The sequence below is a fragment of the Puntigrus tetrazona genome, unplaced genomic scaffold (assembly GCF_018831695.1).
Source record: "Puntigrus tetrazona isolate hp1 unplaced genomic scaffold, ASM1883169v1 S000000001, whole genome shotgun sequence".
Classification (NCBI taxonomy): domain Eukaryota; kingdom Metazoa; phylum Chordata; class Actinopteri; order Cypriniformes; family Cyprinidae; genus Puntigrus; species Puntigrus tetrazona.
The window spans coordinates 3,573,377-3,599,891 of record NW_025047681.1 but is presented as its reverse complement, the minus strand read 5'-3'; the positions used below and the strand labels follow the sequence as shown (position 1 = coordinate 3,599,891).

General features: G+C 38.7%; 1 protein-coding gene and 1 pseudogene across 1 annotated transcript; one reads left to right on the top strand and one right to left on the bottom strand.

Moving 5' to 3' along the window:
- Positions 1 to 334: 334 nt before the first annotated feature.
- On the bottom strand, positions 335 to 7,646 carry LOC122331642 (annotated as a pseudogene).
- A 4,501-nt stretch (positions 7,647 to 12,147) lies between these two features.
- LOC122331641 (zinc finger protein 721-like) lies at positions 12,148 to 25,856 on the top strand. Its single transcript, XM_043229158.1, is given in 9 exon segments — positions 12,148 to 12,191; positions 12,337 to 12,490; positions 14,732 to 15,434; positions 15,436 to 15,938; positions 16,991 to 17,340; positions 18,582 to 18,610; positions 18,852 to 18,952; positions 23,501 to 24,401; positions 24,403 to 25,856. Coding segments are annotated over 8 exon segments (3,411 nt in total). The 5' UTR covers positions 12,148 to 12,191; positions 12,337 to 12,408; the 3' UTR covers positions 25,145 to 25,856.
- Positions 25,857 to 26,515: the final 659 nt, after the last annotated feature.

Below are 26,515 nucleotides of genomic sequence, written 5' to 3'. Positions count from 1 at the left end.
CAGCACCCACTCGATGTATGCGGCGATGCTCTCTCGAGGACCGCTCCCGGACAGCTGCGCTTGGCTGGAGGTGTTAAGTCCGCGGAAATAGATTCCGCACAGAAAGCTGTCCGGGTAGCGGGAGTCGTTGGCCAGTTGGAGGAATAGCTCGGTATATTCCTCGAGAGAGCAATCCCCCTGCTCCAGCAGGCGGATGAGGAAGTTTGGGTCTTTATACTGGGAGAACATGGCAAACAAAAAAAAAAGGGGGAAAATACGCCGCTATTTACTTTTTTAGGTTCCGAGCGTTCTGTCACGGTTGCGCTTTCGCAGGACTGAGGACACAAGGCTAGAATGAACTCAAATGGGTTTAATCTCAAAATGGTAAAATAAAGATACAAAAAGGCAGGCAGGTAGAACAGGCAGGCAGGATAAACACAGGTGTAGACATCGGGTATAGACCTTGACGCTTTTGGACCAACAGAACTCAAAACACAGCACTTAAATACACGGGGTAATTGACAACACTGACGAGACACGGCTGCAGACAATCATACAATTAACATGGAGGAAAGGCAGGGCACAGGGAACACATGGCACGAGACGAAAACAATAACAAAGTCCGGGGAACGTGACATAACATTACTTAGTGTGTTTGTGTGCCAATAATGCATTAATAATTTCCAACAGATATCTGTTTTAAAGTCCATGTGAACCAGAAGCTTGTGACCAATTTTACTTCCGTATTGTACCATACTTATAAAAAACCACACTATTAAATGAGGAAAACAGTGGGCTTGTTTCTTCTACTTCTTATTGATTGTATGTAATAAAGTAGGCATTTCAGGGGCGTGGTCAATGATGTCATGCTCATGCCCAAGGCGTCAAACTGACATCATCAGAGAAGACGTCTTTATTGCTAGTGCAGCATAAACAACCAACGCAACGTCTTTCAATAATTCGAATGCAACGTCTCTGGTTGCCTCAAGCGCTCGATGCTGCCCTAAGCGTAGTAAAACTACTTTTAGATTTGACTCTCAGTCAGGACCAGCGTCAACGTTCACTCAGATTTGCAGGTGAAGGAATTCTCTTCAGGGTGAAGTCTCATGTGAGTTTTTAGGTTACATTTATGACTAAAACGTTTTCCACATTGTTGACACATGAAACAGTTCTCTCCCGAGTGAGTCCTCATGTGGTAATTTAGACCTACTTTATGTGCAAAACTTTTCCCACACTGACAGCACATGAACTGTTTCTCTCCGGTGTGAATGGTCATGTGGTATCTCCGGCTCAGTTCTGTTATAAAGCTCTTTCCACACCAATCACATGCGAACAGCCTCTCTCCAGTGTGTATTTTCATGTGGTATTTAAAGGTGTTTTTATGAGTAAAGCTCTTTCTGCACTGAGCGCAGGTGTAAGGCTTCTCTCCAGAGTGAATCCTCATGTGGACTTCAGGTTTTGCTTTTGAGGGAAAGTCTTTCCACACTGTTGGCAGGTGAAAGACCTCTCTCCACTGTGAATTCTCATGTGGGAAGTAAGGTTGCTTTTATGTGTAAAACTCTGTCCACACTGAGAGCAAGTGTAAGGTTTTTCTCAGTGTGACTTCTCATGTGAACTCAAGGCTTCCTTTTGAGCAAAACTCTTTCCACACTGTTGGCAGGTGTAGGGTTTCTCTCCAGTGTGAACTCTCGTGTGAATTTTAAGGTTCTCTTTGAGAGCGAAACTCTTTCCACACTGTTGGCAGGAGAAAGGCTTCTCTCCAGTGTGAACTCTCATGTGAGTTTTCAGTTTTTCATTGGTAGTGAAACACTTCTCACACTGTTTGCAGGACAAAGCGACGTCTCTATTGTGAATTCTCATGTGGACTCCAAGGCTTCCTTTTTGGGCGAAACTCTTTCCACACTGTTGGCAGGTATAAGGTTGCTTTCCATTGTGAACTCTCATGTGGACCTTAAGGTTTCCTTTACGACTGAAACTCTTTCCACAGTGATGGCAGGTAAAAAGGCTCTCAGATTCAATCTCCTGGACACTTTTTTGAGACAAGCACTTTTTAGTCTGTGTGGGATTTTTCCAATTTTTAAAACACAGTATTTCTCATTCTGCTCTTTCCCTTCCGTATCTTTCAGTTCTTGACTCTCCTCAATCCGGTCTAAAATTAAAAAACACAAATACAATCTGTAATCACAGTAACTCTTTGTTTCCAAACTTTAGTTTTTATATTTCAAAGGGTGAGTATTTTAACACAATGCATGTATATAACAACATACAAAATAATCATATAGGGCTGTTTACAGTTGGTCAGTTCATGCATTTTTCATGATCAGATAGCTATCCAATCATGAAAAGACCAGGTGTAAATGCTCTCAAAATGCATCTGAGATGGATTTCAAGACTGGCATTTTAATAAGAACCAAAGAAAATGAAAACCAACCTCTTTGTTTCTCAGTATCTTCTTGTTTCACTCTGAATACGTCTTCAATCTTCACATCTTCAATCTTCCAGTCGTCACTCTCCTCTTTAATAAACGCCATCTTTATAACAATGTGAATAAACAGAAGAAAAAAAAAAAAAAACAATCTTTTTGTTTAGAAAATGAGTCAGAGTGAAATTTAATGGCCTTGAATAAGGGGATTATCATGTCTTTGAGAAATGAACCTTTTTATAATTTTCACAAGTTGTAATTACAATGTAGTAATTACAGTAATTACAATATGTCATGAACGCACCTTTAGCCTGCCTCGACCAGGTTTGTTTCTCAGCATGTTTCCACAGTGACTGAGCTTGGGCTATATTAAAATTGTTTTATAAAACCAAATCATTTGACAAGTCAGATCAATCGAAATAAGCCTGACATTTTTTATTCCGTTACATTAAATTGTTGATTAGTCTGTTGAATCCCAAAACAAGAAATAAGCAGCTTTTCTTGTGCAGTTGCTGATGCACTTTACTCTCACGAATAATGAGCACTTACGTTAAATGACTCATTACAGGCTTACAAGTAATTTTACATTGTTAGCACAAAATTAAACACAAACCTTTCTTCAACCGAATCACAGACGCAGAAGCCAGATGCAGCCTTATGACATCACACCCAAACACCAAAATAAAAGTCTTCTTTAATAGCATTTCTGTTTTGCTGTAGTTTCTAATTAAAAAAAAGTGTAAATGGAGAAGAGAAGGAAAAACTAAAAAAAACATTTTCATATTTTTATTATATTTGAAATACATATTTGAAGGCATGTGTTGTTTCTTAGTGTTATCTAGACATGTTATGTAGTTTAAGATTCTCTCCAAAAGGCAAAACGGTCAGGTTTAAACGTGGAAACCATCTACCAAGCTTTGCCAATATTAAATCTTTGTTAGGGACACATATTATTAAAAAACAAAAATAAAATATAATATTAAAAACAAAAATGTCTTTAGCGATGGATAGATAAAAACAAAACCACATTTGGTGTTAAAATGGTAGGATGTAAGAGTTTGGACATAGAGTTGCTGGAGTAAACCATACAGGGCCTTAAAACGAATATTTGTTTCTTAGCAAGAATAAATATCTTGATGTCACCAAGCCAGCAGAGGGAGCCCTGACCTCTGGGTGATCTGCATTCACTCCCTCTGCGACAACTTCCTGTTCCAGGACTATAAATACTGCAGCAGGCCACTCACCTGCAGGTTGCATTGTTCGCCTGTTTCATTGTTTGGATTGCTATTGGTTTGTTTCTTGTTTCCTGTTTCCCTGGTTTTGACCCTGCCTGTCTTCTGATTTTCTGATTGTGTGCTGCCTGACCTGACCACCGCCTGTTTTTGGATTTTGTGTTTGCCTCGTCTCTGATACTCCTGTTTGCCCTGTTAGACGCCTGCCTGTTTGACCATGCCGTTGTTCAATAAAAGCCTGCACATGGATCCGCACGCCTCAGACCGCTCATTCATGACACTTGAGATATAGGCCCACAACCCCTCTACAAAACAGTGGATTACTCACTAAATATTCATCCACAACATATTTTGTCTTTCATCACTATACGTGTATTCTATTCTGTTATATTCTATTATCTTCATCTAACCAAGTCAGTTGAACTAATGCACATTCACATTTAGTCTAGAACTACACTGTATTCAACGCTTCTGACCTTCTGATTTCTCTCAAAATGGGGACAGGAAACCTGTCGGTCAATAAACTGGAAAACAGTAGCTTTTTTGAAAAAGTAACAGATATTTTCTTGTACATTAAAAAGTAATGTGTTACTTTACTAGTTACTTGGTAAAAAGTAATCTGATTGCGTTACTTGTAATGCGTTACCCCAAAATCTGATCCCACTAAAGGTGAACTGGAAAATGCAGCCTAGTATTCTTTATTTTATTCACTTTCAGAGCATGACAGAAGATAGATATTGATAATTTGGATTCAAAGTAAAGGAGGTTCAGAAGAAGACAAAAGAAGTGGTTGCGAAGGTGGACAACACTCAGTGAACGTTCACTCAGATTTGCAGGTGAAGGAATTCTCTTGAGGGTGAAGTCTCATGTGAGCTTTGAGGTTAAATTCATGATTGAAACGCTCTCCACACTGTAGACACATGAAACAGTTCTCTCCCGAGTGAGTCCTCATGTGGTAATTAAGGCTTACTTTACGTGCAAAACTTTTCCCACACTGACAGCACATGAACTGTTTCTCTCCGGTGTGAATGGTCATGTGGTATCTACAGCTTAGTTCCGTTGTGAAGCTCTTTCCACACCCGATCACATGCGAACAGCCTCTCTCCTGTGTGCATTCTCATGTGATAATTAAAGGTGTTTTTATGAGTAAAACTCTTTCCGCACTGAGCGCAGGTGTACGGCTTCTCTCCAGAGTGAAGTCTCATGTGGACTTCAAGGACATTTTTTCGAATGAAGCTCTTTCCACACTGTTTACAGATAAAGCGTCTCTCTCCAGAGTGAATCCTCATGTGGACTTCCAGGTTTTGTTTTTGAGGGAAAGTCTTTCCACACTGTTGGCAGGTGAAAGGGCTCTCTCCAGAGTGAGTTCTCGTGTGGGAATTAAGGTTGCCTTTATGTGCAAAACTCTGTCCACACTGAGAGCAAGTGTAAGGCTTTTCTCCAGTGTGACTTCTCATGTGGACCGCAAGGTATCTTTTTTGAGAGAAACTCTTTCCACACTGTTGGCAGGTGTAAGGCTTCTCTCCGGTGTGAACTCTTGTGTGAATTTCAAGGTTCTCTTCAATATCCTTCAGCTCTTGACTCTCTTCAATCAAGTCTGAAGTAAAGAAACACAAAAATACAGAACCAGTTTAATAGCACAAAACAAACAGCCATCTAAACCAAGATCTAACATGAATCTAGTGTTAGTGGTTTCTGTAATCAACACTGTTACGTTCCTTGTTGTATTTGTTTGCCTTTGTATTTGTTGTTGCGTTTGTCCTTTTCTCTCTCTCTTTCTTTAGGGTTCCCTTATTGGCTGTTTGAGTTCAGTGGTTGACCAATCAGGCTGGACCTGCCACTATAAAAGGGGCCGTATTTCAATGGCTTGTTGTCAGTCTTCCTGCTTTTCAGGCAGAGGGCATCTATCCATTCTTTTTGTCAACTGTGTTGTATTAATTTTTGTTATTTATTATTTGATTTGATTACCCCTGTTATCGCTTTATTAATTTGAGTGTTACCTAGACTCTTCAGATCTGTTTTAAGACCCAAGAGTACCTGTGACTGAACGATTTCAGGCTATGATCTTAACATGCTGATAATATACAGTAATACATAACTGATAGGAAACATAGCAATCATCTCAGCTGGGAAAAAATGCTGTGCCACCAAAGCATCCCCAAATACAACCAGATAGCCTTTTTTCCCAGTTGGCTACAAACACTTTGGTGGACACGTTAATGGAATATTTATTGTTAAGTGTTTGGCCTTTTCATTTATGCAGTATATGAGTGGGGTATCTGAAATATTCCACTGCGTTCCTGTAGAAGTCATTTCTATAGTTGTAATCCAGAAGTGGGGATTATGGAAATTGTGAATGAGCATGAGTGCCCCTTTTTGAATGAATGAAATTTAATGTATGAAATACATTAAACCACTCAATATGACATTTACTAAATATATGAATGTTTTTGAAAATTTCGATAATAAAGGGGGGAGTAAGCGATTACTGACAAGTTTTATTTTGGGGTGGAATAACCTTTTAACAAAATATCTTTTTGATTTATTTAATTTTACAAGTTGTTGAAACAATGTTGTTTTGTATTTTATATACTTTTTTTTAAAGCATGATATTTAACTTGCCATCTAACAACTGGAAGGCTGCATACAAGGGCTGTCCCATCATTAAGCGTCTCAATTTGAAGGATTTTGTGTGCTTCGTTCAGCTGAATTTGAAGCCTGTTTGAAGTCATATACTGAGGCAAAAAAAAAACATTTTAATCACTTATCCCCATGTCGTTGCAAACACGTAAAAGCTTTATTCATCTTCGGAACACAGTTTAAGATATTTTGGATGAAAACTGGAAGGCTTGTGACTGTCCCATTGATTGCTGAGTACCATAGCGCTAAAATAATGTAATACTAAATGTTCTGTTTGGCATAGAGTAACTCTTTAAGAGGTTCTGCAAGGTAAAAGGTTTTCTCCGTTTTAATGATTTAGAGATTGATATTCATGCATTCTTGGAAACTCTTTGCCTTTATCCATCAGACCGTCCCCTGCATTATCTTCTTTTAAATGTTTTGTTTGTTTCTATTGTTTGGTGAGGATTTTAATGACTTTTATTATTCAATGATTTTAATGCTTTTGCTCTGATGTTTTGGCTGTTCTGCATCTTGCTGAACACTCATTGCTTTTAAGGTGCTATATAAATAAACTTGACCTTGACCAACCAGTATATATATGCTTATATAAATCAATGTATGAGAAACACTGGTATTCATGTAGTCACGCGATCTCAATTTTCCATGCCTCCATGTCAAAAAAAAAACATTTAATGATGAAACTCACATGACATTCTTCATTAATATGGTTCATTTCAGTAGAGCCTTTCAATAAAGACCAAATCAGAATGAAAACCAACCTGTTTGTTTCTCAGTATCTTCTTGTTTAACTCTGAAAACCTCTTGAATCTTCACGTCTTCAATCCTCCAGTCTTCACTCTCCTCTTTAATAAACGCCATCTTTATAATAGTGTGAATGAACAGAAAAACAATCTCAAATCAAAGCAGCTCCCTAGTCCGGTAGTCAGCGCACTACTGAGGGAATGAGTCAGATGGCCTTAAATGAGCAGATTATCCAAAAAACACTTCATATGCTTAGGTACTGATTTATAGATTACAGTTTAATGAGTTGTTAATTCAGATACAATCAGAACATAAATTTGCCAATGACAATGTTCCACTGTTTATTTCACAAGATATTCCATCACTGTTTCCCAGTGATTCAATTCTTGTTTACTATGAAGCGATTCAAGAGAGAAATGACAAGCAGCTTTTCTTTTCAGGTTGATTCACTTTACTCCCAAAAATAATGTGCAGTACATTTAGAGCAAGCATTACAATTAATACGCCTCTTTAAGAGTGAAACACAAACCTTCTTCAGCTGAATCACAGAAGCAGGGCCGCGGCGCATCCTTATGACATCACATCGCCGCGCCAAAATAAAAGTTCTAGCCAATGTCAGAATGCCAAGAGTATTTAGAATTGCATTCTTTTTGAAATGCATTTTTAAAGACGTGTTATCTAGCAATGTTCTTTAATGACTGCAGTAAGAGGAGGAGATTTCTCAATGTTTTTGTCACCTGATGTGCGCCTGTTACGTGAACAACTTGATTTTCAACTGCTGTATCTTTGTATTTAGCTCGTGTCCATCCAAATTCTTCTGGAAAAACCCAAAGGTACACTTGAGGTTTTTTTGGAAAGCTCAGATCAAGGGCATAAATGAGCCCAAACAGCATGGTGAACGCCTGCATTGTTCAGGTCTCACAATTCCCACGTTCTCTGGCTCCCCATCCCCATCTCTTTGGATCACGTAAATATCCATAAAAGTACTTGAGATGTCCCTCTCTGCATCCTCAATGGCAGAGGCAAAGTCATATGCAATGATAAATATTTTCGGGGGAGCCACAACACACATTTGTGAATATTTCTAACAAATACTTGCTAGTTAGCATTCCAAACTGCATTCTATAAACTGCCATATACACTGACCTGAAGAGTACATAAAAGACAATTGTCATATGATAACAATACAGATCAGCTTGTGCCAACACAGAATAAGTAGTCACTAGGTGGTTGCTGGAGGGAAAATATCGGATCAAACAGCAAAGATAAAATATATTAGACGTGTATAGAAGTGCAGGAATACTTGAAAGCTTGAAATCGTGAAATCATGAAATCATGCTACATAAAATTAACAGTGCTATATTTGAATAAAGTTCAAATAGTTCAATCATACAATCGTTTAATCTTTGTGTTAGAATTCACCTAACGTTACTCGGAAAGCAAACAGACATCAATGTTGATAAAGATCGTATCAGTCGTCAATGAAATTTTAGTGTTGAATCAACATTCACTATTTGATCGGAACATCGGCTAACAAAAAAAAACATTGATTCAACGTTGAAATGACATTGATTGTTCAACTTAAAGTATGTGGTGATGGAGTGATCTGTTGTGGTTAGTAAACAGACGTCTATGGACTGAGTTCATGACACAAACAAACTTGAACGACGATTCACAAAATTTTACAAAAATTAGAGAAATGCAAAATGTCAAGCAAAATACATTTAGATGTCATTTTCTTACACCTGTAAATAATTACATTGAAATTGCCTTCAATAAACACACACACATGTTTATATATTCATACATACATGCGAATGCACACACAAACACACACACACTTGACTTATTCTGAACCTCACAAACCTCTGTCTCCATACTGCTCCAAGATTCTTCTCTCATCTTCTTGAGACTGCAATTTCTTCAATGACAGAAACCCCATTTTGGGGTTAACTAATCCTTTAATACACTGAACCTAATAGTCAAAATATCATAGAATATCACCAAATAGCCCATTTAACCAGACCTCCTCAAACTAAAGCAGTTCCTTCAGACGTTTGCGATGTTTGAATACTAAGATTCTGCCTGCAGACCAGAACACACAGGAGAGGATCTGAAATCAGTCTCACGCTTGTCAACAAATAAGGAAGAAACAATAAAGAAAAAGACAAAGAAGAAGATAAAAATGAATTGAGTGCCATTATTACCACATAAAGCACCATAAGCAGCAAGGTGTATATGAAAACAGCCAAAATGTGATAATCTGGTTTCCTTGATACATGAGAGAGATGATCAGTAGAACATGAAGCTCTACTATATATTATCCATGTGATCACTGACACAATCAACACAAAGGGAATAATAAAAGTGTGATCCAATATACTGACACCTACAAACCCAATTATGTATACAAAGATAAAACATGCTAAAAAAAAAACTGAAGCTTTATGCACTGGATATTTCGCTGAGAGAAGTCTGTCTTGTGCCACCAGCTGGTTCAGGAGGATACCACAGCCTCTTGTCGACCACCATAAAGATATAAAAACCCCTACATGTCCCATTCTTACAGTAGAGGATCTCATTGAGAAAATACTGTAAAAGTATGTAGGGACTCAAGAAAAGCTCGACAAAGTCAGTGAAGAGGAGGAGGAAGATGAAGATTGAAATTCTGAGTCCATTCTTTCTGTGATGAATCAGATCGCTGACAGACCAAACGAGAGCTGGTAGACCTGCACACGAACTAATGATGATGAAGATGGACAATCTGACCCTCATCTCCACCTGGTCAGCTTTCAGCTTCCATTCAAAGGATAATTTTCCATATTCTGGTCTCTTTCTGTTGCTTAGCTGAAAATATGTGATCTAATAAGTACTGTATGTTAAGTGACTTTCAGAAGATACAACATACAACAACAATACGCAGGTTGAAAACATTCATGAATTAGTCTTACCTGAATATATTCAACAGATTTCTACAGCACCGTGCTCATGACATGAAAACATTCAATCTTGGCTGATATGTTCTCCCCTTCTGTCTTTTTTCTACTGGTGGTTTCTGGTTGTTGGTTTAGCTTATGATTCGATCTCAGCTCTGATATCTCAGTTCTGACTGGTGTTTAGTAAGAGACAGTCTTTACTTAAACCATGATGTATAAAGAACAAGAATGATGCGAACAAGAAACTCTGGCAATTTAGCAAGTAAGTAAGTTGAGACTGGTAGATTTTCAATTAGCTAATCAAAAACTACAATTTTTTTCATCTGTCCTGGTATACAAGTTCATAATTAATGTGAGTTTTGCAAAATAAATAATTAATTCCAAAATTAAGATGGTAAGCCACTAGTAATGACTCCAAATGACCAAATATTACCAAATCTTTCTAAAGAATCTACTAATTATTTGGATCTTTGGAAACGTGTATACTGTAGTTCTTATTAGTTCTTGGGGAGGGGTATAATAAAATATAATAATATAATAATAATAGTTACTGATTAGCTAATAGAGAACTACCACATTCGAGTGCTATTACTTATTAATTCATTAATCAGAGTTTCTTGTTACTCAGTTGTGTAGTTATTCATTAATGATGGAACTGTATTCTAAATTGTTAAGAAATGTTTTACAGTAAACATAAATGTGCAGATTTGTGCAAATTGTAGTTCTTTAAATATTAAAATTACTTTTTTTAATGCAAATGATAGTCGAGGCTGCAAAGAAGGCTATTCCGCTTTCAGTTAAGAATCAGATATACAGCATTTTGAGATATTTGCTCAGCTCAGATAAACCAAGAGATAAAAGCTTCGGAGCAGTGGTGGAACTTTTGAAAAACCACTATAACCTCAAAACAAGCGCAGTTTTAGAATAATTCTCAGAAAAGACAGCTGGGGATGATTTAAAGGGTTAGTTGACCCCAAAATTAATTTTTGTCATTAATCATCGTTCCAAACCAGTAAGACATTTGTTCTTCTTCAGAACACAAATTTAGATGCTTTTCCACATTGATCCCACGAGCATGGCTTCTCTCCACTGTGGGTCTTAAGGTGTTCTTTAAGGCGTGATGATCGTCTGAAACTCACGAGCATGGCTTCTCCCCAGCGTGGGTCATCATGTGCTTCCTTCTGTGTGAAGTTCTTCCAGCACTGATCACATGTGAACGTCTTCTCACGTGAACCTGAAGACTCGTCTTTTGGGGGAAACTCTTTCTAGACTGTGTGTATGGATCTTTTCTTGTGAAGCTCTTCTCTCACTGATCACATGTATGTACATGTGACGATTAAGACCTTGTTTGTATGTGAAACTCTTTCCACACTGAGTGCGGGTGAAGATTTTTTGGCTTTTCTTTCCTATAAACATGTCTTTTTGGGTTCCTCCACTTCACTCAGTTCTTCACTCTCCTCATAAAGTCTTGAAAAGATGACGTAAATGAATGTCCCTCCTCTTACTGCCCCTGAACATAGCTTTTGAATGTTTCTCTAATAACAAAATAAATAAAAAAATTCTAAATTATAAAATTCTCTTTTTGGTGACAATCTTTGTCCAATACAGAGTAGTTAACAATTTTTAATTCACCAATTTTAATTTTTCCAGTCTTTTATAATGGTTCACTGATGTGGTAAAGCATAACATGTCCACTCTGTTATGCTCATTTCTATTGTAAACTGATTTTTTTAGTAATGTAATTCTGAAAATATCTTTAAAAAACAGGCAAAAAAATCTTCCTCTGTGATCATTAGGCAGTAGCACGTTGTTTATCTCATGAGTAGCAATAGCTGATTATAGGATAAAATGTCCCCCCTGTTACTGTCCACTGTACTGTAACGTTTGATGTAAAAATTGCACAAGTTGTTTAAAGCATGTACTTATAATTAATGTGTTCTGCATTTAAAATAAAGAGTTGCCCCAATAGTATGCATGTCAGGAAATGGTGCTGTTGTCTGCTGCAGAAAATCAGGACTTGTCTTGATGCAGACCCTAAAAGAAGGCAATAACAAAAAGGAGAGGTGGAGAAAAGACATAAAAAATGTTAGATCTTAGCTTTGCTAATTAGGTAGAAACTGTGATAAATGATCTTGACTTTGCCATTTACAATTTGTGTGTGTGGGACTTTTATTTTGGTATGATGTTATGATGTCATTAGTCTGCGCTTTCCTCTGCATCTGTTGTGATTAGGCTGAGGTTAGTATTTAAAAAAAAACATTTACAGTGTTTACTTCACAACGCAAACTGTTCACTCTGTTTAATAGTTTTTACAAGCGATGTAAAGTTAATGAATTAACATTCATTTTAACACTGTAACACTTTATCTTTTGATTATATGCAGGTTATTCAGTAAAGCTCATCCACTCATGAATCAGTTTATCATAAACTTCAGTGTTTGGACTCTATTATAAAGATGAAGTTGATTAAAGAAGAGACTGAAGATGTGAAGATTGAAGAAACGTTCAGAATCAAAGAAGACACTGAGGAACAAACAGGTTTGTTTTCTTTCTCATTTGCCTGGCTGTACACATAAAGCATAGTGTTTCTGGAGCGTATCCAAGGGTGTAACATACTTGAGAAATGTTCTTACTGTACTCATTACTTTTGTTTGTTTTTACTGATTCTAAATAAAATATTCTTACATCCTAAAGGAATGTAATGGATACTTGAATGTGATGTTCACTGAAATAATCAAACATGCTTTGTTTTTTATTCCGCTTCCGTTACAGTTGAAATGATTCTGATTTTGGTGGACTGTTTACATGAGACGTAATCTAACAGTTGAAATGATTCTGATCGAGTGTTCGGTTTAAAGCGTTTACCAGGCAGAATGTTAATTCTGTTCGGTTTATTGAAAGGTTTATCCCACCCCTCTCGAAGTAATTACAATTTAATTAGATTTGAACATTTTTATTCTGAATGAGGTATTAATATGGAGCATTTCCACCTGTAAACGCACCTAGTGAGTCAGAAAATTAAAATATAAAAGCTGCACAGATCCAGTATACTGTTACACACTTATTAACTTTGTTAATTTAAGACACTGACTGCTTTACATGAATAATCACAAACCACCACATTTTCTAATACTTTGTCTTAATCTAAACTCACTTTAGCTTCACTTTCTGCTCCGTCTCTGAGCGCATTCACACATTCTCTTTCCCAATCAAAAAAAAAAACAACATGAAATAACATTAATAAATTCAGCCTGTCCCATTTTATGAAAGTCATGTTACGTGATTTTACTGATTTGTATGTGATATTGGGCTTTAATAAGAATGGGTAGGGCCTTATGATTTCTGCGATGTGGAAAAAACAGACGGAATATAGGCTAAAAATGCAAGTGATAGCGCTGGTGTCTCTATGTTCAACAGAGCACACTTTAACTTCTACTTTACACAGACCATCATATTGCACATTTATTCTTGTTGCGCAGGTTCAACATTTATACATTGTTATATGCTTGAGCTGTTTTAGTGCAGCCGTTGTCACCGGGTGAAGAATCACACAACAAGGAGAGCTCAAAAATAAAAGCCCCGGAAGGGTGGTTTTATTTTACAAAAAAAATAAAAGTGCAAAAGTCCAAACTGTGCTTTGGGTGCTATCTCTCTATAGTGGGTGTGTGCTGTGCTCCGTGGAGCTTATCGGTCACAAACTAAGTGTCCTCCTGGTCTTGTAATCACATGAGAAGGGGAGAAATAGGGGGTGGGTGGGGAGTGACCCCTGATACACCTGCAAAAGCTGCCCAGATCCGAGAGAGACCATCTGTTGAAGAAAGTTGAAGTCCTGGAGCGCAAGCAACCATCGGGTGACCCTGGCATTGGTATCTTTGGCCCGAGCACCCAGTCCTGTATCGGAGGCATTCATCTACAGCAGGAAGGGGCAGCTGAAATCCGTGGCTCGGAGTACCGATTTCCGAGGTAAGTTCCGCCTTTATCTTCTGGAAGGCCTCCTCTGCAGATAAAGTGCCCACGGCACTTTCTCTGGTTGCCCCTTCCTGGTCAGATCTGTCAGCTAAAGAGGAGAAGTTGGGCATAAAACAGCGAAAATACCCTGCCTACCCCAAGAAAGCTTGTGCCGGGGTGGAGGGGACCTTGGGGCCTTCCAGACTGCTTCCACTGTCTTCTCCTGGGGCCATACGAGGCCCCTACTTACCTGGAAACCCAGGTACTTCACTTTCGAGAGCGCAAAATGGCATTTGCAGGGGTTGGAGGTAAGTCCAGCCCTACAGAGCTCCGAAGGCACCCTCAGCAGACGCTCCAGGTTCGAGATGTACCGGGCCCTTCCCAGTCGATCCAACAGCACGTCCACCCGAGGCATGGGGTATCTGTCGAATTCAGATACTTTGAGGCAACAGAAGTCGTTACCGAAGCGGAGTGTGCCATCAGGTTTCGGGACCATCACAATTGGGCTGGACCATGGTTCAGTTACCCCCAACATCAGTATCTGTTGGACCGATCTTCAATAGCTTGACGACAAGCCTCAGGGACAACGATGACTCCTGAAGCCTCCTGAGCATCTTAGGCCAGCGCTGGACTAAGCCTAAATATGAGGCCCGTGCAGGGCTCTAATCAGTGGACTTACCTTTTAGTCTTGTGTAAACCTGAAATATTGCCAAATAGGTGATGTGGCAACCCCACTGTAGCATACTATTTGTTTTCATAATAATGTTTTGATGACTGTTTCTTTGTGCTGTTAATCTGGGCTAACTTTCATTTGTCTTTTTTTAATTATAGAGCTCCCGCTGAAAGAGGAGAGCACAGTGCCGAATGAAACAGAAGAGAAAGTAAAATATGAAACTCACCATGTTTTTATAACTGGAAAAGAATCTCTCAGTTGGCTACAGACTAAAGAAACTTTCTCACAGAAAACAACTGATAGAACAGGAACTGGACATTTTTTGATCCCTCTCCAGTGTGAAAGTCTCAATGAACACATAAACATTACACATTGTAAGAAACACCCTGTTCACACTGGAGAAAAGCGTTACATGTGCCATCAGTGTGGAAAAAGATTCAACCAAAAAGGAGACCTTAACCGGCACATGAGAGTTCACACTGGAGAGAAGCCTTACACCTGCCAACAGTGTGGAAAGAGTTTCAAACAACACGGAGACCTTAAAGTGCACATGAGAGGTCACACTGGAGAGAAGCCTTACACCTGCCCAGAGTGTGGAAAGAGTGTCAAAGAATATGGATACCTTAAAGTGCACATGAGAATTCACACTGGAGAGAAGCCTTGCACTTGCCAACAGTGTGGAAAAGGTTTTACTCATGAAGGAAACCTCAACAGGCACATGAGGATTCACACTGGAGACAAACCTTTCACCTGCCAACAGTGTGGAAAGTTTTAGTCAAAAGTAGACCTTACCAGGCACATGAGAATTCACACTGGAGAAGCCTGCCAACAGTGTGGAAAGTGTTTCACACTGGAAACCTTAAAGTGCACATGAAGGAGAGAAGCCTTGCACTTGTCAACAGTGTGGAAAAAGTTTCACTCATGAAGGAAACCTTTACAGGCACATGAGAACTCACACTGGAGAAAAAACTTTTATTTGCCAACAGTGTGGAAAAAGTTTTACTCAAAAAGAAAGCCTTAAAGTGCACATGAGAGTTCACACTGGAGAGAAGCCTTACGCCTGCTCTGAGTGTGGAAAGAGTTTCAATAGACAAAGAAACCTTAATGACCACATGATGATTCATACAGGAGAGAGTCCTTTTATCTGCCAACAGTGTGGAAAACGTTTCACTAGAAAAGAAAGCCTTGACAGACACATGAGAATTCACTCTGGAGAGAAGCATTATGTGTGCCTTCAGTGTGGAAAAAGTTTCAACGAAAAAGGAAGTCTTAACAAACACTTGAGAATTCACACTCAGAGAGTTTCTTCCCCTGCCAACAGTGTGGAAAAAGTCTTACTCAAAAATCAAACCGAAACAGGCACATGAGAAAATTACACTGTATATTTTAAAATCAGTATTGGTTCAGTAGCAGTTTTTAATTCAGTGGTTCAGCATGATGTGACACTGCGCAGAACGATCTTTGTATGACATCAAAGTACGGTGAAAGTGTTTCAAAAGCATAAGGATTTGTTGATCAGTGATCGCTTCAAATTGAACACACCTAGTAGTTGCCTTGTTCTGTTGGGTTTAATAAGGATTGGAGCTAAACTCTGAAGGACAGTGGCGCTCCCAGGGCTGTGTTTCTGTGATCTGTGATTTTTGTGCTTCATTCTCAAATGTCCCTCCGACTTGTTTACTCCGATATACGTCACTGATTATGTAGCATAATTGCCCACTACTGGCAGAACCCTTGCTATGGGATGAATGTCCTAAGCCCTTGATCACTTACTATTCACTATAGAGTTGGTTTACTGTTTACATTGTTCACCTTAAGAATTAGTTTAGTACAGCATTCTGTATGTTTGGGCTGTTACAAATGTTAAAAAATATTTATTATAGAGTTGCATGGGTTATGAATAAATTAAACGCGATATACTTCCAAATGAACCCCCAGGCAAATTGCCCCACCTGATATAAGGTGTAGTGGTATTTCACTGTTGCATGACACTGCAGAGAATTCATTATGATTGGGAAAGTGACTTTAAAAGGTTTAAAAAATAAAGTTGTTAAAAGTTGACTTTTCTAATCCTTCTTTATACACTGTCAAGATGGAAAGTTCTGACCTTTAGAAGTAGAACAGATACCTACGAGATCAAAGATAGATATTGCCTTTCTCACTCACATGCTGTGCTGCTGATAAACGTGATATAATTTCATTTTGTTGCTTTTATATGAATAAATATGATGAACAACACAAAGTGTTTTGTCAGACATTTATTAAAACAATAACACTATGATAGCGTTTGGAAATAATCTTGAATAATTTAAATACATAATCTCACGAAACCAGATTTAATACTGTCATACCCTCCAAATTAATTGACTGGACATTATCACCTCACTCTGCAACTGGGTTATGGACTTTCTGACCAACAGACCTGAGCATGTTACGTCAGGCCACATCTGCTCTACTACCATCACGCTCAACCACTTGGTGCACAGACAATAATCTGCTCCTTAACACCACCACGGCTAAGGAGCTCATTAGGAAGAAGAGAAGAGGCACACATGATTCCATCCACATTAATGGGATAGTCTGTCTCCTACTTCAAGTTCCAGAGGACCAGCAACTGTCCTGGACCAGCAACATCTACAGCCTGGTCAAGAAGGCTCACCATCTCCTGTTCTTGAGAACCCTAAAGAAGAACCAGCCGTCCCCAGCCATCCTGGTGAACTTCTACTGCTGCACCATCAGCTGCACCCAAAGTTCATCATCTCCTCATCAAGTCTTCTCAGTGTCCTGTCTCATTTATACACGAAGTGGACCTTTCCAGATGCTCATTCGAGCTAAAGCAATTTTCTACTTACCTTGAAAACTTGTCTTGTCTTCCAGATTCTTATGTTTCCAGTCTCAGTATTCCTCTGTGGTGTGTACTCCAGTTCTCCACGAACAGTTCCAAGTTACAGCGATCCTGTTCGGAAAAAAAACATTCAAGTCAAGTCTCCGCTATCTCCAGTCAAAGGAACTTTCAGATCTCATACTCGCCTTCTATCCCGTCATCTGCTTCAGTCATTCATGATTCAACTTATTATTTCAACTTATCTTGAGTCTAGATCCATTTTGTATAATAATTTGAGGCAATCATTCATTCATCACTATACATTATTAGACTTTTCATGCTGCAATAAATTGATTAAACAGGTGAATACCCTCTCTGAAGGAATACTTGTAGCAGGAATGCAGAGAAACTTTTGAGCAATCGTAGCAAGATGATTTCTGCAATGGATCTGCCTCTGATTTTAATAATGCTCCAGTCTTTGACTTCAGGCTCAGGGGCTTTTATGCATAAGTGAGTCATCCATAGTATTCAAGTGCAATGACATAATGTGGTATATTTTGGGTAAAAATGGGTTAATACTTGTTTCTGAATGCTAATCTTAAAAAGTTACTGCCATGTCCCTGAGTAAGCTTCAGTAAAAATAAAAATTCCATTCTAATATATATTATAATATTTAACTGATCTAGTAAAGCATAAAATTCTAATAAATTTTATCTTTTTTTTTTTTTATTCTAATGTAAACTGGTAATTTTTGAAAATATGGGTAATAAGCAGGTTAAAAATCTTTCTCTGTGATCATTAGGCAGTAGCATGTTGTTTAGCAATAGCTGATTTTAGGATAAAATGTCCTTTTGTTAGCATCCAACGTACTATAACATTTAATGTCAAAATGACATAAGTGTTTAAAGCATGTAGCCTTCTTATATTTAATTTATTATGCATTGAAAGGAAAGAATTGCCTAAACAGTATGCATGCTACAGGGCTTGTCTGATGCAGATATACCTCAATAAAAAAAGTAGAGGAGCTGAAGAAGGGACATAAAGGAAGAAAGAAAAATAAATAGTTAAAATGTAGCTTTTCTGGTTATGTAGAAACTGTAATAAATGATCTCGACTTTTCGTTGCAGTGTGTTTCATGTACTTGTCAACGGGGCTTTTATTTTGGTACGGCGATGTGACGTCAAAAGTCCGCGCCGTTCTTTTCGGCTGAAGAAAGGTTTGTGTTTTTAAGCATTAACAGCGTTTACTTCACACTACAGCCCATGTAGTCAGTTTTAACAAACCATGTAAAGTTCATTCATTAGTGTTGACTGTAACGTTGTAGGGATTATACGCGGGTTATTCAGTAAAGCTCGTCCATTCATGAATGAGTTCATCATAAACACGACTTCAGTCAGAAACTACTAACTAGAGACAAACACAGTGATTTAGTTTGGACTGATTCTCTTCTTAAACAGGACAGTCTCAGCAGAAATGGAGTTTATTAAAGAAGAGACTGAAGATGTGAAGATTGAAGAAACGTTCAGAATCAAAGAAGAAGACACTGAGGAACAAATAGGTCGGTTTTCTTTCTCATTTCATGATTATTAAAAGGCCAAGCTGTACAGAAATAGCATTATATATATATTTTTAGAGTATTATATTTTAAATGTGCTTTTCCAAAATCATTACTTTGGACTAAAAGTGTCCAAAAGGCCCATTGACTTAATTTGCATTTATTTGGTGTTTTTTTTTATTATTATTATTAAAAGTTACAGTTCTTCAAAAATTGTTTAAATGAAAAGTTTATGATAAATGTTTAGGTCACTCCAAAATTAAAACTTATTAATTACTCACTTTCATGTCTTTGTATAACGTAGTTTACTATGGCTGCTCGATTATGGCAAAATTCATGATCATGATTATTTTGGTCAATATTGTAATCATGATTTTACATGATTATGAGTGTGACCAAGACGTTATATTAGTAATTTAAATATAGCAAAACAATTGCCATATTTTTTGTGCGGGGGATGCTGAATGCTTTTAGACTAATTTAAAAGCCTAAAGAAATGTAATGTTGACTAATTTATTGAATGTAAAATAAAAATAAAACAGCATAGTCGTCATTGTGATAATTAAACATGCTTTGTTTTTATTTAAAACTGCAGAAGTCTTTCATTGGGCAGGTGAGTGATTATATTAAGCACCGAGAGGACAGAAGGATTATTACTTGCTTTAAAATCTGCACAGATCCAATATACTTCTGCACACGTATTCTCGTTCTCAACTGTTTGTGACGCGTTCGGCTCTACTCTACTTCAGGAGTGACCGGCGGGACGGCGGAGGTCACGACCCCTCTGCTGTGTGCAAGTGGCTATATCCTGTTTGCCTCAGCACTAGAAGAGCTTTTCTTCCTGAAAGAGTGTTCACATGTGCGCGTCTTTCTAAAGACAACGTTACGCCTGGCAAACTCAACACGTCTTGGAAGACAGCGTGGCTCTTGCTTCAGACGACGTACACCCGTGTGTTTCTGGATGCGGTTGTTACCTGCTGATGGTCACAATCTCTTCCTCATGTGCCTGGGCACTAAGCACGCTGAGGTGGCGCTTGAGGATGAGTCTTCTCCTTGCGGAGAGGTGGTCATCTCGGAGTGATGGGCAGGTTCTGTCACCTTGAAAGGGAATGGAGCTTTAGGTCTTGGTTCTCATCCTGGCTGCAGGCAGGTGGGCTCCATTTTGGGTTGTGGCACAGATGGTTTGAGCTCTGCTGCCAAAGGGGCAGTCTGGACCCTCATGTGGGGTATCAGCTGTATCCTCTGGGGCTCCTCCTGATGATCACAAGTCAATCGCTGCATCGGAAGGTGAAGACATTTCTGGAGATGAAGATCCGGTTGGCTCGGCATCTACCAGGTGTTCGACCGTACTGATACGGATCTAGAAATAGTGGCTAATTGCCTGGCTGGCGAGCCTGGACATGTCGGTACCTTTCACCCAGAAACTGTTTTGGTGAGGTTCGTTTTGCGATGCAGTTGTGTCCAAATACCGTTACCACTTGGGGAGGCAAGCCATTGCTCCCCTCCTGAGCCTGTAGGCACTTGTGACGTGCTCTGATCGGAGTACACTCAAAAAATATTTAACACCAAAAGTTAAAACTTGTGTAATTCAATTGGATGTCAAATTTCCATCCAATTAAATCACATAAATTTAATGCAAAAATTTACGTTTGTTTAAGCTTCACCCGTTCATGTTCAGTTAATGTAAATGAATTAAATACATTTTATGATAACTGATGAACTGGGATTTATGCTTGTTTAATACATAAACTTTATTTATTTTCAATAAGTTATTGTTACTTGCTTCATATAGTCACCTTATATTTTCTTGTATTAAATAGTCAAAACAAACTGCATTTTCAAACATTTATTGTAATCGCTCCATCAATCAAAAGTAACATTCAATCTGACCAAAAAATAGAAGACATACTGCAGTGCTTGACAAATAAAGCCAACTGTTTTCTAAAGTTTAAAGAATCCTTCAAACACAGTCTTCCAATGGTTATGTTTTTAGTTTTACTTAACATTTTTACAGGGATCAGCAAGGAACCATACTTAAACATCAGACATTCATTTCACATTTTCAAGGTAACACTGTAATATGATAAACAATGTGCTTTCTCCTGATCTATAACACAAAACACAAAAATGTAAATGGTCCCTTCTCCTCCTAAATATTTGTTAAAACAACAAGGACCACATATGTAAAAAGAAAAAAAAAAAAAAAGGTGAGAACATTAACACTTTTACCAAGTAAGTGAACAAGTACACTTGTGTGTATGAACACACTATATTTAGTTAAATAAAACAAATCTTACTATAATGAAATGAGTGCCCCAAACTGGAGACATGTGGAAAGTCACAATGAAGAGGTCTCTGAAATAGTGAAGATGACATATAATTTGAGTTTTTAATAAAATCACAACTTTACATGAAAAGACTTTAGCATGACATATCCTCAAACTTGTACATGTTAGCGTCAAATCATATTTGTAAAGCATATTTATAGAAAAGCAAAAAGATGTTATGGTGGCTAATCTATTCTTTTTAAGTGATAGGATGAATAGTAATCTTAAAATGATTCAAGTTGCAGATAATTGATGAAGATTTGTTTTTAGCCGAAATCCTTTAACGTTACATGTTCTATTTGTAAAGTGACCGTGAGTCCAGATAAAAAACAAAACAAAACATGCAAGCGTAATCTGCTTAAAGTTAAATGAAAAAATGATACACATACTCAAACGATAGTAACGTTACATGCTAGCAAGGGTGGAAAATATCTAACGTTAACAAAAAGTGCAGTGACAGTGAATCAATATCGATTACATCAAAGAATCAAATCATAAAAATAGTTGATGTTTAAGTCTGCATCCGTTATGAATGTAGAAAATATCTTACCTTGTATAATCTCCTCGTCAGTTCTTCATTAATTGCTACCGTTGAGTCTCCATCGCGCCTAGTCGACTTCCCGCCTTCGGTGTTTTAATCTAAATGTGCATGCGCAACATCTGCATTTGCGCTTTACTGCAACAAATTAGGTATAGTTTATTTAATTTGATCAGGTTGGTTTGTCTGGTCGACTGATAAGACACGATTCTTGCATGCTACTTTGTCCCAAACTGGCCTTTTTGGCGACACGGTGGAGAACTTTGCCCAGAATCAGACAGATGCCATCTTGCCTCAGCGTGCAACTGCTGCCTTCACCCTGCCGTCAACGGCGTCTCAGTCAGCTTGTCGCAGAGGCCGGCCCCGCTCTTGTGCAGACAATGCAGTAGCCTCCCATCTAGGCAGCGCCGTAGAGCTGGCTGCAGGGCAAGCAAGGCCACCACCAAACCTGGTGGCAAACACAGATGCAAGCGGCCTTTAGACATGTGACCTTGGGATGGAGGGAACTGCTCTTTGGGAGATTGTGATTACACCACAGGGCTGGGCAGAGAATCCGAAAATCTCATCAGAGGAGAGTTTGTTTTTTTTTTGTTTGTTTTTTTTTTTTATATCTGGGTGCCCAGAGAGGTTGAGGGGTTGTGGACGGGCCAGTCCCATATCACACTCACTCTCCTCTAGGGAAAGCGAGCAGCAGTGGGCATGCTGGGAGTACGAATCAACAGACTATCCATCTCACTTCAGCTGGAACAGAAGAGTTGCGCACACACTTATAACCCGCTTTGGACCGGCTGCAAGATACTTGAGCCGGGTCCCTGCGTTCTTCCTCACTGCCCCACCACGGGTACGTCGGTGGTTCTGCTCAAGCTATTAGTTTGGTCTCTGGATGCTTACTTGAAGCTTCTCGCTGGCTCCTTTGGACCAATTGACTCGGCTATGCGATTCAGTTTGACCGGCGTGAGCCTGGTCGAACTGAACTGAGTTTGCTTTACATCAGTGTACATTACGGATGTTCCTGTCTTGCATGCGGAGATTGCGGTCCTTCAGGTGAAGGATGCTATAGAGCCGGTCCCTCCAGCCGATATGAGGACGGGGTTTTACAGCTCTTACTTCATAGTGCCCAAGAAAGGCAGTGGGTTACAACCGATCCTGGATCTGCGAGTCTTGAACCACTTCACAAGCTCCTGTTCAAGATGTTGACGCAGAAATGCACTTAAATACTGTCCATATGACTATACTTTCAGAGACCTCCTACAGAAAGGCTGGACTTCTGCATGTCCCTGTTTACTAGAACATGGGACATTCCCCAGTGTTCCAGTCTTAGTGAATGGATAGTACTAATGATAGTAGATGGGCTTCTTGTGGTAGAGCCCCGGTCTACGCCGATAGACTGAGGGGGCTCCCACAGGACACTGGAAGAGGTATTGTCTCAAATCATGCACCCTTGCATTACTACAAAGACTTATTGGGTTTGTATTAACAAACAGTGTTGCAACCACAAATGTTTTGGAGTAGATGTCAAAGTGGTTGCCAAGCAAGAAACAGGTAAACAAAGTTGTGGAGTAATTTACAAAAGCTTCAATCCAATCTGAATCAAGGACCAAAACTATCTGTTTCATAATAATGTTTTGATGCCTGTTTCCTTGTGCTATTCATTTGGGCTAACTTTCATGTCTTTTTTCATTACAGACTTGTTGCTGAAAGAGGAGAGCACAAAACCAAATGAAACGGAAGAGAAAATACAACATGAAGCTGATCATGATTTTAAAACTGAAGAATCTTTCTGTTCACCACAGACTAAAAATACTTTCTCTCAGAGTACAACTCGTAGAACCGAAACTGAAAGTTTTTCACCCCCTCTTCAGTGTGAAAACGGTCTCATTGAACATGGAGACCTTACACACTGTAAGAAACACACTGTTCACACTGGAGAGAAGCCTTACACGTGCCCTGAGTGTGGAAAGAGTTTTGATCTACATGGAAACCTTAAAGGGCACATGAAAATTCACACTGGAGAGAAGCCTTATACCTGTCAACAGTGTGGAAAAAGTTTCACTCATGAAGGAAACCTTAAAGTGCACATGAGAATTCACACTGGAGAGAAGCCTTTTATCTGCCAGCAGTGTGGAAAAAGCTTTGCACATAAAGTGAACTTTAAAGTGCATATGAGAGTTCACACTGGAGAGAAGCCTTACACCTGTCAACAGTGTGGAAAAAGTTTCTACCGAAAAAGAAGCCTTAATGATCACATGAGAATTCACACTGGAGTGAAGCCTTACACCTGCAAACAGTGTGGAGTTAGTTTCACTCATGAAGGAAACCTTAAAGGGCACATGAGAATTCACACTGGAGTGAAACCTTACACATGCGAACAGTGTGGAAGAAGTTTCAATAGAAAAAGAAGCCTTAATGACCATATGAGAATTCACACTGGAGAGAAGCCTTACACTTGCGAACAATGTGGAAAAAGTTTCACTCATGACGGAAACCTTTACAGGCACATGAGAATTCACACTGGAGAAAAGCCTTTCATCTGCCAACAGTGTGGAAAAAGTTTTACTCAAAAAGAAAGCCTTAAAGTGCATGAGAGTTCACACTGGAGAGAAGCCTTACGCCTGCTCTGAGTGTGGAAAGAGTTTTGATCTACATGGAAACCTTAAGGTGCACATGAGAGGTCACACTGGAGACAAGCCTTACATCTGCAAACAGTGTGGAAAAAGTTTTATTCATGAAGGAAATCTTAAAGTGCACATCAGAGGTCACACTGGAGATAAGCCCTTTACCTGCCTACAGTGTGGAAAAAGCTTTACTCAAAAAGGAGACCTTAACAGGCACATGAGAGTCCACACTGGAGAGAAGCCTTACACCTGCCAACAGTGTGGAAAGAGTTTCAATAGAAAAACAAACCTTAATGACCATATGGCAATTCATACAGGAGAGAGTCCTTTTATCTGCCCACAGTGTGGAAAAGTTTCAACCGAAAAGGAAAGCCGTAACAGACACATGAAAGTTCACACTAGAGAAAAGCGTTATGAGTGCCATGAGTGTGAAAAAAGTTTCACAGAAAAAGGAAATCTTAACAAGCACATGAGAATTCACGCTAGAGAAAAACCTTTTACATGCCCTCAGTGTGGAGAGAGTTTTGATCTACATGGAAGACTTAAAGCCCATATGAAAGTTCACACTAGAGAAGAATCCTATACATGCTCTCAATGTGGAGAAAGTTTTAGTCAACACGGAAGACTTAAAGTCCACATGAGAGTTCACACTGGAGAGAGTCTCTTCCCCTGCCAACAGTGTGGAAAAAACTTTTACTCAAATATCAAACCGTAACAGACACATGAGAAAATTACACAGTATATTTTCAAATCAGTAACTATATTTTAATTCAATGGATTAGCGTGAGGTGACACTGCACAGAACGATCAGCGTATGACATCAAAGTACCATGAGAGTGTTTCAAAAGCATAAGGATCTGTTTGCTCTCTTATCAGTCTCATGGTACTTGATGTCATACACTGATCACTCAAATCGTTTCAAATTGAACGCACCTAGTAATTGCCTTGCTCTGTTGAGTTTTGAAGGCTTGGAGCTAAACTGCAGGACAGTGGCGCTCCACGGCCATTCCATTTTTTTTATGTGCTTCACTTGCAAACGTCCCTCTGACTTGTTTACTCAGATGTACTGATTATGTTGCATAAGTGCCCACTACTGGCAGAACCCTTGCAATGGGATGAATCAGGATGTCCTAAGCCAGGGATGCCAAACTTAATTCCTGTAGGGCCGGAGCCTTGCAGAGTTTAGATGCAACCCTAATTAAACACACCGGATTCAACTAATCAAGTCATTCAGGTTTAACTGAAAAATACATAGCATGTGTGTACCTTATAAATGTATTTAGTGCAGCATTCTATATGTATGTAAGTATGCTTGGGCTGTTATACATTTTACGAAAGTTATTTAGTATACAGTTGTTTTTGAAAGTTCTTCTAAAAGGTTTAAAGAAGTTACTAAAAGTTGACTTTTCTAATTCTTTTTATTTTGGTATTGCATTTGTATTAATTTTCAAAACAGATGGTTTTTCGTTCATTATTTTGATGTTATAAGGCAACATTTGTAAATAAACCTGGTATGGTATGAAATTGGTATGAAAATACCATATCGCAATTAAAGTGAACATTATCACAATTACCAACATTATCACGGTTTTGTTCAGATAACCCTGTTTAACAATATTTAAAATAAACTGATACACACTGAACACATTTCAATGAGTTTCAATTTTCTTCAAAACACAGCGCCGCGGGTTCTCCCCACTCAGTGTGCGCGATCAGAACATCAAACGGTAAATTAAAGAAGTTCTCCCCCACTCAGTGATGCGCACTCCACTGAGAATGTTACCTGCTGGCTAATGCTAAACGTAATATTTAGTAAATTATATATTTAGTAAAAGTCTGTGAATTAGATCAAGCACGATGCCAGACAGTGTGATATGCTCTGGTAGAACCATGACCTCCATCAAAAGTGAGTTTGAAAATCAGACCTCAGTATCTTCAGCTGACAATTTAGACTCTTCAGTCCATCAGAGAGCAGCTTCACTCCTGTATGCTGTATAACTCTCACAACACAAAATGTTAACAATATTTATTTCTCTGAAAAGTATAAGATGTGTGTGTTGTAGTCTGCATCAGTGTAAGGCTTAAG